Below are 16,713 nucleotides of genomic sequence, written 5' to 3' on the forward strand. Positions count from 1 at the left end.
ATTTTTGGTAGAAGTATCCAAACATATTTAATCGTATAGTACTAATACATCAACAACTGTATATGTGATGTGATGAGACGTGATTAGTTGTTGTATGCGTAAAAAACTTTATATTTATAATTAAACTCATCTTATAATATCTTCTTTTTTACCAAATTATAATATCTTTTTTGATATAATACAAAAGGAAACATACATTTTTGTTGATTTTCCATCAAAAAATAGCTTTTTTGTTGACATATGGAGTAGTATTTTACCAAGAAATATGACAAACGATTTTCAATTTTTTTTTTAGTTTCAATATTGGATTGTTGAAATTTGGTGCCTACATTGAGGTTATAAATAATTAAACAATTAATAAGTGATTTGGCTCAATTGGTTATTGAGCTCTGTCTAAACCAATTGTTCACAAGAATCGGACTTCAATTTGTAGTGAAACAAGTCTAGATAAGACTTTATTTACATATGGATTGAATAATTAGAAGGATTCATTTCACCTAAAAATCGGAGATTAATAGAAAAATAAAATAGTATAAAGTAATTTTTGAATGGTCACAAATATTTACATGTGTGCACATAAAATAAAAGGAAAAAAATAAATAATACATATTTTTAAAATAATTAAATGAATTATTATTGTTTAGGATTGTCATCAACTAGGTCTTTTCACCAAAATATAAGCAAAATTGATCTAAAAAATAAATAAAAATCAAATACATTTTGTCCAAAATTTAAACCATAAAACATTTGACATTTTGGATCACTTTTAGAGCATTTATTAAATTATTTAATTTAAAATGCGAGTGAATAGGCTTTTTTTTCGTTCTCAAATTTGTATGCATCGGTCGATTTCGTTCCCGAATTCTTTCAAAATAGACAATAGGTTCCTGAATTTTACGGACGTCAATAAAATTGATCTCTTGTTAAGTCTCGTCGTTAACAGTGTTAACGTGTCACGTTATGCGTTGACTGGAGTTTCAAGTCAGCTTCCACATGTACATTGACGAATTTGATCAAAAAAATTGAATTTTTTTTAAATCATGTCACTCATTGTCAAATTGATCTCTAAATTATTTATCTTATCATCAATCTAGTCTCTCATACCCTCACATAAATGTTAAAAATTAAAAGAATGTGTTTAAGACAGTAAATAGCATTTCTTCCAACACTTAAGTTGAAACTGGTCACAGTAAGAATAAGTTGCATTTTCTACTTATAATTATCCTAGTGTATGCACATAAAACTCACAACCTGCTCTACTACTATGGGTTAGAATATGTATATCATGACATCTTATTAATTTTCTGCAAAAGAACTGCTAAAAAGGAACCTACTATATCCACTAGAAGACCAAAAACAATAAGAGATTCCTTTAGCGGGTTTCTTCAGTGCCTCATCATTCATTGTTTTCTAATGTCTTTTCATCGTCACTTCCTATTTGAAGTTTTACTATTCCACCATAATCAATACAACAGAGTTCAGCCCTTGTTTCTCAAGTCATGTAGGATCCCTTGATCTTACGTAATTATACTTGATCATATATATCAGTAATTTATCAACAAATATTATAGCCTATTGATAAATTGACTCTAAGAAACAGGATCAATGACCTATAATATTTGTTAATCTTTGTTTGTCCAGCTATTCTTTAAGCAATTGAGTATTTTTTTCAATTTTTTTTTTTTTTTTGAGTATTTTTCATGTTAAAATAAATATTAAATTACATCAAGGTCCTTTAAATTTTAATTTTCTAACAAATAGATCCTTAAATTATCTTTTCTCATAACCATCCTTAAATTACGATTGTGGGAACTGCCCCAAGAATATTGGATGGAGAGAACCTTGTATGAAATAGCAGGGGCTATCGGAACTCCTTTGCTAATTGATAATGCTACGAAGAACAGGTTGTTTGGTGGACTTGGACCTTTCTCGCAATATCTTTTATGAAATTATGGTGGAAAGGGAAGGTTATGCATTTCCGGTGGAGATTGAATGCAAGGGGTTACCTGACTTTTGCACGCATTGCAAAAGTATTGGCCATAATGTAATATCCTGCCAGTGGTTACACCCGAAAAAATCAGAGAAACAAGATAAGGTTCCCCGAGTGGACAAAGGGAAAAAAAATTGAACACTCTTAGAAGCAGTCCCCGCAAGGATGGCAATTGAAGGATAATCCTTCCGACATTGGCTCCTCCAAAGCTTTTGAGGCTCTGACACATGTTGTTCCTCCTCCTCATCAAAAGGAGGTGCACGAAGATTCAACAGTTAGCCATGGGACGGACTTTGAAGAAGGACAAATAGAGATGGCGAGCATTGAGGTACATGTTACTCATAATGAGCAGCCAACAGACCATATTGATGCGCAGGTAGAAAGTCGTATTTCTGTTATTTATCTTGATACAACACACATAGAAAAGTCTTAGACTTCGTTTCACATGTTGTTGCACAACATCACCGATGAGATAGTAAGGCACTAATCACAGTCACCATTGAATAACACGATTTTAGAGAAGATTGCAAATGAGCAGGTGGTGGAACTGCAAAAGCCAGTTCTCACTTTGGCTACCGATATTGTGCTGGCAGTTCATAATATTATTGTTGATCATGAAGTAGTTGCGCTTAATCTGCAACTTCAAAAGGAACTTGATCTTGTTAGAGAATGTCTTATTAAAGGTGAAGATGTTGAGGTCCCCTTTACGCCTTATCTGACGAAGAAGCAGAGGAAACAACTAAGTAAACTCAATTCCTACAACACTCGTTCCAAGGGTGCACCCAAGGGCGGTTGAGCAACATTCTTCTGGGTCATTTTTCTTTGCTTTTCGTATTTATTTATTTATTATTTCGCTTTTCTAGATTTTTGAGAGTTTTGGTTTGGCCCCACTCTTGTCTATATATTTTCTCTTTTTTAATAATATTTTATGAGTAGGCGGCATAGGATGGGAGTATCTATTAGCCTATAAAAATAAAGTATATGTGAATATTTAAAAGTAATTTAAAAAAAATATATAAAAAACCAATTTCTTGGCCTATAAAAAAAACCAAATTTAAAAGTATATTTAAAAGTAATATTTCACATCAAAGATTTTAATAATTTCACCTAAGAAGTATATGTGAATACATCCCCAACCCATTAATAAACGAGATGAAAAAAATAATTTAATGTGTTTTAATAGGTTATACATTTATCTATGTAAAATTGATTGCAAATTTTATCTACAAACGAATTTCAAAAAATCAACAATTATAAAAGACCATACTCAAACTAATTTTAATTGTCAAAAAACATCATCCAGATATGATATTTCATCTTATCCTTTTTCCCTTTTATTAGTTTTTCAAGAGATCATATGCATACTTCGTTTCTAGCAACATAAATCCCTGAGACACTATGGAAAGCTACCAAATCGTCTGAGTTGAGATTGTCTCGATTTCTCAAAAGAAACGAAGACTTCATTAGGAGAGAAAACCATGAAACATTTGTCATTCAAAAAAAATAAAAATTTCTTCGCGATAAAAACCATAACCTACTTTGTGTATTCTTCTCCACAAAATGAAGCTCTATTTTTCTCAGAAATAGAGATCATCCCAACTCATGTTACCTTTGAGATGATGTTGATAAGATGTTCAATCACATCCAATCAAGAAACTAAATGCCAATAGCTGTTGAGCCATAGCATTTTGGTATGACAATAATAATTACATATGAAATGACTGAGAGCACTTTAGGTTACAATAAGAAGATCAACACTCTTATTGTTCAAATTTGACAAAGGTATAGTATAAAAGTACAACCCTTTTCCCTCATTTTCACCACCATCAAAATTAAAAGACAAAGATCCTCTTCTTCCTATGTTTGTAATGTTGACAACAACTTCTAAGTCTATCATCTTATGTACACAACATTTGGAGACAAGAAAATTGTGTCTCCCCAAGTCTACAACAAGATCCATAGAAAAGGATCAAAGTGTATACCATATAGAATGATCCATCAAAGAAACTTTGAAAAGACCTGGTAATCACCAACCAATCTCAATCTATATAGAACAAACAAAAGGATCTTTCCTTTTTTTCCCATTCATTCAAACCAAAAAAGCATGCCGCTACGCAAACTCATAATGTCAATGTTGTTAGGGTGAATTTCCTTTCAAAATTGTGGATGCCATCAAAACTTGTGTGCCACATGTATTTACTATTTTAGGCATATCACTCAACCTTATTTGTGTCATCTTTCGCAGCTTTCGCCGCATTCTTTTCTTTTGCACGGAAATCCTCCAAACTTCGATATTCTTCGTTGAGCAACCTATCCAGTTCAGGATGTTTCTTCAACGGTTCTTTTTGGTTGCGCATCTTGCGATAGTGGTGAAATGCCCTGTCAATCCCATGAATATGAACAAAGCATAAGTCCCAAGAGTAGTGGGAAGTGAAGGGCCAAAAAGCTAGACGAGAGTAAATCGGTTTTACCAATATTTTTCCAGGCCATACAGGTTGCCCTTATGATAGTAATCCAGCGTAAGCTGTTCGAAATCCTTGTACAAATCATCTCTGAATTCCTTCTCCAAACCATAACTGAACAAGGAATTATTTAAAAAAACAGATGAATTGGATGCATCAATGTTTTAAGAGGAGGAAAAATATACAACCAAGAAGCAATTTAATCAGCTTCTAATAGATAAACGATAGATGAATATATAAAAAAAATAAATCCTTGATATTAGTGTTTACCAGAAGATGAAACCTAAATGAAGATTCTAGCTTCTCAAGCACATGAGAAGACCAAAATTTAAAACGGTTACCTGTAGAACCTGAAAAGGCACTCCATGCCATAATAATAATTAGCAGCTGCATCTTCCATTGCTAATTTCTTAAATTCATCATACATAGATGGAACAAACATGTCACGAAGAAAATAGCACCAGAACCGGTATAATGTATTCATTTCCTGCATATACATACACAAAAGGAGGCGCGGATACTGGAATAAGCAAGTGTATGATCAAAAGAAAATAAAATTTGCAAAAATATAATTCTAAATTTGCAAACAATATGAAATGCATATGCTCAAAGAAAAAATATCCTTGTCCAGACCTTATAAGGGTCCCCCTCCCCTGAGAACCAGGGGGTTAAGACAAAAGAATATACTATAAAAATGAAGAATAAAAGTAACTGGAACAGACACATTAGTAATGAGAGAATGAGTCCAATATGTGTATTACCAAAGTGGACACAACTTTGATTTTATTTGGTTTAGCTTTCAACTTTTAAAAATAATAATATCCTTCATAGACAATTATTATGAAATAAAGTTCACCTCGCTGCAGCCAATGCCAAGTTTCTTTCGATCATTCAAGCACTTTTTATGATATTTCAGATACCTGAAAGGAAAATAATCACATGAGGAAATTTGAAAATGTAACATATCCTATATACTGCTAGTGTTCATACATTAAGGAAGCGTTATCACTTACTTCTGCTGTTTGAAACCATTTTCTTCTAAAAGCTGGTGACTTGGATGCTGAAAAGGTGGAAAAGACTTTGGCATTGAACCAACAGGTGGACTACTTCCAGAAACACCTCCATGGGGTGAACTACCCAATTTCGACAGCATGAGACTGCAAAATTAAGATAATTATCAGAACTAGGTTTCCAGTAACAAAACAAAATGATCAACTTATCATCACTCGTGTGTTACAAATTAAAAACAAAGTGATTCGCCTTCAATAAATTTGCGATTATTTTTGAGATTTTTAGGAAAAGCATAGGCTATTTTGTGTTTGTTTACTATAATGAAAATAAATTTATTTTTTTTAAATGTCTATCAAAAGTGATTTTCAAGAGAAGTTACTCAAAGCAGCTTCTCATTCGAATCAGTTTTTAGATTTTCATTTAAAAGCTGTAAAAAATTCTAAAGTTATTTTCATACACACACACATATATATAAGCATGACACGCTCGGTGAAAAAATAATTACTTCATGTTCTTTTTTGGATAGAATAATTTATTAATATTCCTGTGAAGTAAAAAATGTAGAAAAGAAAATGAGGAAGCAAACCAACATCATAATAGTCCTAAGCAATAAGAACAAATATTCTGAACTGACCTTTGATTTTCAGGCGGTGTGGAAGAAAAGAAAAAACCAACTGAATTACTAGGTGGGCTTTCAGATATAACTCCATGAGAGTTACGACCGGTTCCATGATTTCTAAAATTGTTCGAGAAAAACCGCTGCTTAAGGGAAGACTGTTGCTTGTGATTGTGGAAACCTTTTTGTTTCCTTCTAGGATTATTGCTTCCAGGCTCTTCAAGACTTCCAACAGCATTCTCGCCTGTCTTTATATTTGATGCTCCTGAAGTAGGGCTTTGAGATTTTAAGCTTCTATCTCTGTTATCAGAGTTGCTCTTTCTACGGTTAGACCGCCTATTATGTCTTAGTTCCTGTTAAAAGTTGGGTCGGGTAACAAAATTAAATAAAAAAAAAATGATGATATACAATATAATCCATCATAGATAGATAGTGAAAAGTAAGAGAAAGGCAGTGTCTCAACCTGTTCATAAAAATAAAGTCCATCATTTATCGCAGAAGCAAGCTCATTGGAAATGGGTTTCGATTCTTTGCTACCACTGGTATCCTTTTTAGGGTCACCATTCTGTACATTGAAATAAATAAAAAAATTAAATAAAAATATATGGAATACATGTAGTTATTATGGTTAGATAACTCAGTTTTTGTACAACTCAAAATAGACATCAAATTGACCTGTAGATATGATTAATATTTAATAGTAGACAAAACAATATAAATTATATTCAATGTACCCCTGACACATCAGATTGAAGATGCATCTGATGTCCGACACCAGCACATTTGATTACATTTAAACACTTAATTATTTCGAATTATTATTAGAGTCTACGTGCCAATATCGTGTCAATGTAACTGTTTGATCAGTCTGACGATGTAAACTAAAAACTTGTTTTCAAGGAAAAATTAAACATATGAACAAAGGTTATAAACAGCAATACCTGAGTAACAATTACAAGTCTCTGAACATCCTGCTCAATGACAGCCATCTCATCATCTTCATCCTCAATCCTTTAAGGCAACAAATTCCATCAGATGAATGTTAAAACAAATGTTAACACGTGCTTAATGATAATGGCATGAAAACACCTAATATCATCATGTAGTGGACGTGCATGTCCATATGTAAAAAAGGTATTTGAACATTTCAAAGATAATAAGCTAACATTGTTAGCATTCATCTTTGCATAAAAGTTTCCTCTCCCGATCCCCCTAAGGTAACAACTATTTAAGTATACCATTTCGTCAACAACGCTTTTATTCATATAGTTATGATTTGACATTAAATAGCACCATAGTGTAAACAGCAAAACAATAAATTATCTAAAACAGAAATCCATTTGAACAGATTTTGACAGAAACACGTCTTGTTTTGGACCTACACAAGATGAATTTTATAAGTCAGAACTAAGAACTATTAAGTACCTTCCAGTAGAAGAAAGCTCAGTCTTCTTTGGCATCTTCTGCTCAAGCTCAATCTCTTCATCAAGCAAAAATGTATTGCCAAAATCATCAGCCGAAACATCCATGTTTCCAGTCTCATTGTAATCAACTATTTTGGTTTTAGTTTCTTGTGGGCGGCAGTAGAAATTAATACGAGTTGTGGCATTTTTGTTCATTACTGCATGTGATATATTTTTAGATGGATGACTGTTGGTATCTTGTTTCTGATTCACATCGGAAACTTCAAAGGTATCTTTGTTTGACTGATTCTGCTCTGTCGAAGTTGAATCATGAGCAGAGTCGTTAAGAGTAGCTTCAGAAGACTCCTTTGTCTTATCTACAACAGTATCACTGTTCTGACATGAATTGGCAGTACTCTCCACATGTTGGTCCTGTTGAACCTGAGCCACTGATGATCCTGAATTTCCTGAGGATGTTTGAATCCATTTTGACCAGTTGTTGCGTTTCCTTATCTTGTCATCCTGGAAGAAAAAATATAGGGGGAAACTTAGAAAATGAACCAAAATTTTAAAACAAAACTAACTAAATTGGTCATGTGTCTCCAAAATTCGTTGCCCCTTTATGCGGCAATAACTAAAAGTTGGATCCAAAAGCATGAAGGTTACAAATAAGTATATATATCCATTGTTGATGCAACCATGTCACAGTTATTAACCTAGGATAGTAATTCATAGCAGTGGATAATTATAAATCCATTGTTGGGCCATATGTATTGTCCACACCCAGGGGACCAATAGCTCTGGGATTGAAGGGGTGTATTGGACAAAAGCCCGAGTCACACATCATCGATAGAATGGCATAAAGATATAATGGTTGTGGTGTTCATTTAAGCCCAAAATCTAAGAAGTTAAAAAAAAAAAATTGGAAGCAAAATGGCCCTACGGCCCAATACCCAACTCTAAGCCAGGAAACAAAGAATCCTAGCCCCATCTCGGCCTCTCCGGTCAGCCACCTTGTCCTCATTCAATCATCTTCTCCTTTTAATAAAACAGTAATCACACCCTCTAATCCCTATTGTTGTAATCACTACTTCTGCAGGCCATAAAATCTGGAACACACAATTCCCTCATTCTTTTGCACTTCACCCTAATTCTCACTCACATCACGTGCAATCGCCACCACTCTTCCGAAATCTTCTGTGTCACTATAGCGTCCATAACACTGGACAGCAACGCAAAGGACCCTAGATAGTGGCCACATGCAATGCCATCATAGTGCTCCTTTCGGGGCTATTAATAACAGAGAGCCATATCAAAATATGAGAAGCTTAACCCTGTCTATTCCAGACATGCATTACAAACCAAACTTAGAAAAGTAAAATAAGACAGAATATAACCTGCACTTCCACGTTATCAGAATTCTGAAGCACATCAACGATGAAAGGTATGTCAGTGCTCATTCTCTTGACCTACAACAAGACAATTCACATCATAATACAAGGAAATGGTAAGTCTGGAACAACACGGATTACAAAACTCGCCAATAGATAGCATACAGATGTATAGTCATCAGGCAATCGGGAGACAAAATATGTTTTAGACATACCCTTTTAAAATCAGCAACAGTAGATATAGGAACCCATCCTTGGTCATCCATCAAGCCAATAAGATAACGATCATTGTGCAGATTTTCATCACTGCCAAGAGAAGGCTCAGAAGTCAGCAGTTTGACATCAATGGAAACATCATACTCACAATATAGATGAGCAGATGTGAGATGAAGATAGACAAGAAACATTTTATCATGTCAGGTATTTAGGTCAGATAGTTACTCGTAGCTAAAAAATCAACGTCCATAAAGGTAGAGAAGGCATTGTCGACAAATAAATTCCTTACCTGAAATAATACTCAATCTGTTTGAGAATGCTAGCCCTCAAGGATTGAGTTTCTGGAGTCGGTGATTGAGGTGCTGAGTTAACAGGAGGATATGGAGCAAAGTGCCGTGGAGGGGGACCTCTGATGGAGCCAGGAGGTGGCATCGGGACACACCATATTGGTGCATGTCCTATCGAAGATAAAAAAAATTGGATTAAAGAACTGAGCAATGGAAAACTAAAAAGTAGCCGTAAAAAATATGGACCATGGACCGTATTCAAGTTGACAAATGAATAAGTGGTTAATTACATGAACATGTGCATATATAGACGATTTTTAATTGGAAATTTTACCTGGGAAGCTTGGGCCAACCATGTACCCTGGAGGCGGACCGTAAAACGGAGGTCTTATAAAGGGCCTTGGGCCCATACCATGTTGCATAGGCATGTTTGCCCTGGCAGGAAAAGGTCTTTGATGATGCCAACCATGATTCACATGGTCACCTTGTTCTTGGATATTTGGCCTTCCATTTGGATAATTAACAGCATATGCATTCGGATCTCCTTGCACCGGAGGCTGAACATGTTTGGCATCAACAGCATGAGCAGGTGAAGTAAAACCTTGTCCTGCTGCCGCCGGGGATACAGGCTTCACTAGAGGATTCTCACCATTGGGATAAGGTCCTGAACCAGGCGGGAAGGCATATGCAGGAATGGCAATGTGAGGCGGAGGTGCCATAGGATGAAAATACGGAGCAACAGGCGGCTGCTGATGATAAGGCATCGTCGCGACAGGAAAGTGAGGCGCACCATTTGTGTTACTGTTGCGCTTGGGGCCTGGCTTTTGATAGCGCGGTGTTGGCATCTTATTCATCGGATTGAAGTTTCCAGAACCGTTTGACTTCTGTTTATTCGCAGATCCATACACGGAAAATCAGACAAACAAGAAAAAATAGTCAAATCCAGAGTTAATATTGTCGAATGCAACTTTTATTTCCATCGAAGGAAAAAAAACAATATGACCTAAATAAATTTGTCGATTCTCCAATATCTTTTACTCGTTGACCCATTGTTTAATACCGACAGGTCATATTTTAATTGATAATCAATAATCACGATTCTTATGCTTGCAATATTATGGCTAAAATCACGAAAAGTAGAACAATACAAAACATGTTATCTTAACAACAAAAAAAAAACTCCATGCTTGCAATATTATGGCTAAAATCACGAAAAATAGAACAATACAAAACATGTTATCTTAACAACAAAAAAAAAAACTCCATCAAAATCACATTACACCAACATGATTTTTTGCATTTCATTCTCAAACAAAAATGCTATCAAATTACAATGAAGAACAAACATACCTGCACAGAAGGAGCTCTAGGAGCAACCTGACCAACACTAGGCACAGAAACTGCTACATCCTCACCCTTAGCAGAAACATTTTCAACATGATTCTTAGGTTTTGGAGTTTGAGCATCCGAAAGAGCTGGCCAAGACTTAGTTCCAACCACCAACACAGGAACATCAACACTTTTCCCATCAACACTAGGTCTCTTCCATGGAGACTTAGGAGCATTCATCTCCTTCTGATCCTCAACAACCTCATTATCAGCAATCACCATAATTGATTTTCTCTCACCAATCCAAAATTAATCAATGTTTTCCTAAACCCTCTTAAGCCTAAACCTCAAATGACAAATTAAACAAAGATTCTATACCAAAAAACCAAATGGGTATTCTTCAAATAACAAAAAATTGAAACTTTACCAAATGGGTAACAATGATGCTGAAAACAAAAATCAAGAGTTGAATCAGTCGAAAAAACCAAAAGGGTATTAAGATATTGACTTAAAAAATGAAAATATAGGAAAAAGATTATACCTTTACTTGCTTCTTGGTATCAATGATGCTGAAAACAAGAATCAAGAGATGAATCAGTGAAAAATATCATGTGGGTATGTGGCAAAAAGGGTTCTTTTTGATGGAAGAGAGAGAAAGGTGAGTGTGGCAGCAATAGATGGAGCAATATTAGGGTTTGTGAGAGAAGAGTGATGTGAAGTGAATAGTGATGTTTTGTTTGTGAGAGTGTGTTTGAGACAGTTGCAAAATGTTAACAAACGCCAAACAAAGACAAAAATGTGCGGTAACTCTTGAAAAGGTTAAGGACAAAAATGAAGTTATTGTAGTAGTAAAATATTTATGACCTTATCTCATCAATTCTACTTCAAGTGGTTGTTGATTCTTGTTGCTTGTTTCAACTTTTAAAGGAATTTGGTATTCAAGATTTTTTACCCTTTGAAGGTGAAAAAGTAAAGTTTTAAGTTTAATCATCAAAATGAAGATATTGAAATTTGTGTTTTTAGATATTTATCGAACGTTTGTCCACAAATCATCGTTTTATTGATGAAAATATTAAAATTATTAGGTCGGATGTTGAATTGAGTTCAAGTCCTAATGATTTATTTGTGTGCTTAAGTTTTTAACGATTTTTTGTAATTTCGTCTATCTGACAAAAAAGGTATTTATCAGTTTAGGTAATTGAAAATCAGTTTTTCAATTTAAATTTTACGCGCGTTTATACTAAAGAGAAATGCTATATTTAGCAAAGCAAAACTTTGCGAATCCATGACAAAGTTGACATATGACACGGTTTGGAGGAAATTGCACTTCCGAAATGATGGAAAACATTGATAGTCAATGTTTGACGGTTAGTATAAAACCTTCAATGTGCTTTTACGATGCATCCTTTCGCTATATTTATCATTTATCATTTTACGACAGTGATATCAATTAAAATTAAATTAAAAGATTTAAGGAAAAAATAATTATTCATAAAAAAATATTAAGGAAAAGATAATGATGAGATTGTGTGTTGATTTTTTTTTTGTTAGAAGGAGGTTTAATAGTTAAAATGTCATGTGAAGGCAACAGAGTGAGTGAATCTCAATTTCTAAAGAGTTATCCAAAATAGCTAATATATCCACGACTTAATTTCTTTTCCTATATACACACGGATCTCAGATTCTAAAGAATTGTGTAATCAAAATAGCTGATATATCCACAACTTAATTTCTTTTTAGATTTAGTATTTAAGTAGTAAGTGTATATTCCTCAAATCATAAATCCATTTGGCAGTGATCCTCTAGTAATTAATCAGTTTATGGAAATGTTTAGTTGCAAGGATATCGTCTTCGTGATCATAGATCATTTGATAAAGAATGAAGTTTAAGTCTCATATTTTTCACTTTTTCACTTCATCAAACAACTTAAAAAATAAAAATAAAAGAGTAATTGCAAGAAGATCAAATTACTTTTTTTTACAAAGGAAATCAGAGAACTTATTGTTATTTAAAAGTTTTTTGACAAAGAGATCAGGGTACTTATAGTTATTTAAAAGTATCACTTTAAATAATTTTGGCAACTACTTCAAATGTTGATTGCAACACACAATTGTTGACAATGAACAACACAAAACCATTTTAATGGAACAAATGACCTCCACACAGTGATGTGAGAAAACTGCTTCTCATGTGTTTCATAATCTCTATTCGTACACCTTTACTATATTAGGGATCTGGTATTTTGACCAATGATGATTTAAAGACCTAAAACAAATTTTATTTATGATGATGCCTTTTAAAATAAATAGGCTTTATGAAAAAAATGAAAGTCAAGATTTTTGAGTCAAAAGTTTGAACATTGGGTGAGGATGGAGACGCAGGTTTTTGTCTTGATCAATTAAGTTGTCAAAACATTTATAATTAGTTTGAGTTTATGTCCCAAAAAATTGAGGTATGAAATCCTATTTACATTTGATTACGTTGATTTGGATATAAGATATAAATAATGTATCATCCACAGACCACATGCAACTACAAAGACTAATCCTTATATTCTTATGGAACTTCATTGAACGAAAATCTATCGTGTTGCGAATGTGATAATTTTCTGTGGTGATTTGTTTTTAAAAAATTATATTAAATCGTATGTGTGTGTGCAGACACACACACACGCACGCTCCCTCCAATCACATTTATAAACAAAAATATGTTTTTTAAGTTTATTGAATACATAATGTATTTGGACTATATATAGATCAAATACATTAGATGTTCAATGAATCTAAAAAGCACTCTTTTGTTTATAAATATGATTGGAGAAAGTGTATAAAAATATATATGTATAGAGAGAGATAGAGAGAAAGATCGTTCTTATGCTAATGCACATTTTTGTGTGTGACACAAATACCTATACTAATATGTGTGTAATGCACTGTCTAGTGACCGATTTAGAAGTTGAAAACAATTGAAAATAACATGTAAATTTACAATAACATCAGAGTAATGAGTATTACCGTAATCTTAAATAAAGTTACCTTATTTCGTCCACACAAGCAAATCTCATAACAAAACAAAAAACATGATTATGAACCAAAAAATAAATAGAAACCCTTTAATAAAAAAATTCATGAAATTCACTAACCTTTATAAATAGAGCACGGATCAATGAAAAAAGACATATACAATTCCCTCATATTTATTAAAAAAAGAGCCTTTTTATTTTATGTAAAACAAAAAAATCCTTTTATTTCCTTCTATTTCTTTTTTTTTTTTTTTAAATGTATGTGATTTCTAGGTTGACCATTGGGCCTGAAACGTAAACCCCACTCTCTCTTTCTCCTTACTTCATACACCCCCAAATAATTCAACCTCTCTTCCCCTTTTGAAATTATAATCCCTTTAATAACACACAATCCATCTTCATATAGGTTTGCGTATAATTCATTTTGGTTTAAATGTGTCATTGGTCCCTGCACTTTTTTTTGTTTGGCATTGGTCCCTGCACTTTGTAAAAATATTGGTATTGGTCCCTCTGTTAAATTTCTGTTAAAAAAAAACACAAAACCAACGGAGTGCCACGTGGCCCAATCATTTCACGCAATGTGGCACCAATATCAATATTTTTACAAAGTGCAGGGACCAATACCAATATTTTTACAAAGTGCAGGGACCAATACCAATAGTTTTGTGTTTTTTTTTAACATAAAGTTAATAGAGGGACCAATACCAATATTTTTACAAAGTGCAGGGACCAATTCCAAACAAAAAAAAGTGTATGGACCAATGCCAAAATCTGATGAAAGTGCAAGGACTAAAGGCATATTTAAACCTTCATTTTATTTTATTTTATTTTTTGAAAAATAAGAAAATAATAACATTGATAAGTATAATTGTATATAATTTAATGTTTTTTAATAACAAAAGAGCAACCAAAATCAATAAACAAATACAGATAATAGTAACCACTGTTTACCTACAACCATTGAGATATAACATGCGATTATTTTGTTCTTCCAGACTCTTACTATCACTATTCTCTCCTATTTTTCGAATGAAGGGATGTAAGCAAACTCTATACAAAAGGTTATTTATAGACCTGAATCCTGATTCTTCTACCATTAAAAATCACAACAATTCATATAATGGTCATTCAAGATCATTATATTTAAAACCATTTAGCAACCAAGGACCTCTGAAAAGTGAATTTTAGAAATGATAATCAGTTTATAAAACTATTATTAAATAATGATCAAATGATTTTGCAATTTTTAATCAAATAATATTTAATATTGAATGATTACCATCAGAAATTAGTTTGATTTGTGATGAAATTTTTTCATTAATTTATATGTTTTGTATATGCATAATTTATAAGTTCTACATTTTTTTAGTTTTTTTTAGTACTCTCAATCATATATGCATTATGTTTACAGAGGAGAATGAAACCCATTCTCATCTTTTTTCTTCTTCTTGTGAATATGCTGATGTTGTGTGAAAATGTGCTATGAGATGGAATATGAACGTCAATACTAGCAATTGGCAGTCTATTTTGCAATATGTCCGGTCTCATTACAACAGGAACAATGGTATGCATGAAACTTATAGAATTTTTATTTTTTTTATAGAACGGTGTTTGGTGTAACCGTGTATATGATTTGGAAAGAGATGAATGATAGAAGATTTCATAATTGTTACCGGATTGTTCAACAACTCCTTAACCAGGTGAAAATGCTTGTTTAGCACAAATTTTGGTTCTACCTTCTCAACCAAGTATTCTCCATGCACGTAAAAAAAAATTAGGTTTTCTACACACATAAAAGCTCGGAAAAAATAAATCTAGGTCTTCTAACTTAATTTAATGTTTTACATATTTATTTATTTTTTTGTTAATTGTGTTTGAAAATGCTTGAACTGTTAAACTAACTTCCATTCCTAGTCCAAGTCTGTTACAGATTCATGTACATAATGTTGTATGGCTCACTATAATTGCACGAGCATTGACAGTAAAGAGGTCACGATCTTAAATAAAAACTTAAGAAGATAATATTAAGAGAAAAACTACATGTTTTTATAAGAGAAAAACTAATCCATATAATTAAATATGAGAACTAAATGAGCAACGATGTTGGTCGTCAATAGTCTTTATCTTAAAAAGTTGTTACAAAAACCAATTAAAAACCTACATTTAACGAGAATTACACCTGCTTCCATGTTATCTTTAGAGTGTCCGTTAAATTGGTTTATAACAAAGAGACCATCGAAATAACTTGATTGAAGCTCAACTGCACAATCCATTCTAAAGTCGCAAGAAGCGCTCAAGCTGCACCAATGTATATAAACCAAGTTTAACTTTTAACTCAAGAGACTCCTTTAATTTATGAGCCAAATTTAATAAATTGATTATCAAATCAAATTTCAAACTATTTTCGGCTTGGTTTTGATTTAATTAATAGAACTCAATATTCTTCTAAGAGCTTGTGACCACCCACGTGCCTAGTGCATTTCAATAAAAAAAGAAAATAGTATCCCCATTATTTGAAACTAGACTTTCCACCCGTGCTGCCGCACGGGTCATATACATTGTAGATATAGTAGACAAAAACAAATCTCAATGCATATCAAAGAGAATGAAATATGTGGTCCCAAATATATGCAGATGTTGGAATTCGAACCTCAGACACCACGCTTATTCACCAAAAAAATATTAATTTTTATCAATCGTGTGTTACTTCATTCTTTTGTTAAAATTATATGTCAATATTATATTATTGGTATGTTACTTCATATTTTTCTTCTTTTTTTTGAAAAAATGTTACTTCATTCTTTTGTAAAAATTATATGTTAATGTTATATTATGTACCTAAAAATAGTTCATTCTTAACCTCAACATGTAAAATGTTTTATTTAAATAATTTTCCTTTTATCGAATATTTGGCCTTTACCGTAAATGATACCCTTTAACTGTTTGTTGAAATGTTTCTTCCACCTGTTTATATAGATTGCAAAAT

General features: G+C 32.8%; 1 protein-coding gene across 1 annotated transcript; it reads right to left on the reverse strand.

The window, feature by feature from the left end:
• Positions 1-3,696: 3,696 nt before the first annotated feature.
• LOC11435207 (la-related protein 1A) lies at positions 3,697-11,467 on the reverse strand. Its single transcript, XM_024783434.2, has 15 exons — positions 11,247-11,467; positions 10,727-11,151; positions 9,711-10,260; positions 9,379-9,547; positions 9,089-9,179; positions 8,880-8,951; positions 7,505-8,004; positions 7,021-7,090; positions 6,543-6,644; positions 6,098-6,432; positions 5,466-5,609; positions 5,309-5,372; positions 4,794-4,939; positions 4,462-4,566; positions 3,697-4,369 (listed from the first exon to the last, which is right to left on the reverse strand). The coding sequence occupies exons 2-15, from the start codon at positions 10,985-10,987 to the stop codon at positions 4,204-4,206; spliced, it is 2,775 nt and encodes a 924-aa protein (XP_024639202.1). The 5' UTR covers positions 10,988-11,151; positions 11,247-11,467; the 3' UTR covers positions 3,697-4,203.
• Positions 11,468-16,713: the final 5,246 nt, after the last annotated feature.

This window comes from Medicago truncatula, chromosome 5 (assembly GCF_003473485.1).
Source record: "Medicago truncatula cultivar Jemalong A17 chromosome 5, MtrunA17r5.0-ANR, whole genome shotgun sequence".
Lineage (NCBI taxonomy): Eukaryota > Viridiplantae > Streptophyta > Magnoliopsida > Fabales > Fabaceae > Medicago > Medicago truncatula.

Excerpts from the sequence above, each read along its gene's own strand:
- LOC11435207 (XM_024783434.2), bottom strand. The coding sequence starts at position 10,987 with ATGGTGATTGCTGATAATGAGGTTGTTGAGGATCAGAAGGAGATGAAT. Across the intron at positions 10,261-10,726 it reads CTAGAGCTCCTTCTGTGCAG|AAGTCAAACGGTTCTGGAAA; the intron begins GTATGTTTGTTC and ends GCGAATAAACAG. Across the intron at positions 6,433-6,542 it reads GACTTTATTTTTATGAACAG|GAACTAAGACATAATAGGCG; the intron begins GTTGAGACACTG and ends AACTTTTAACAG.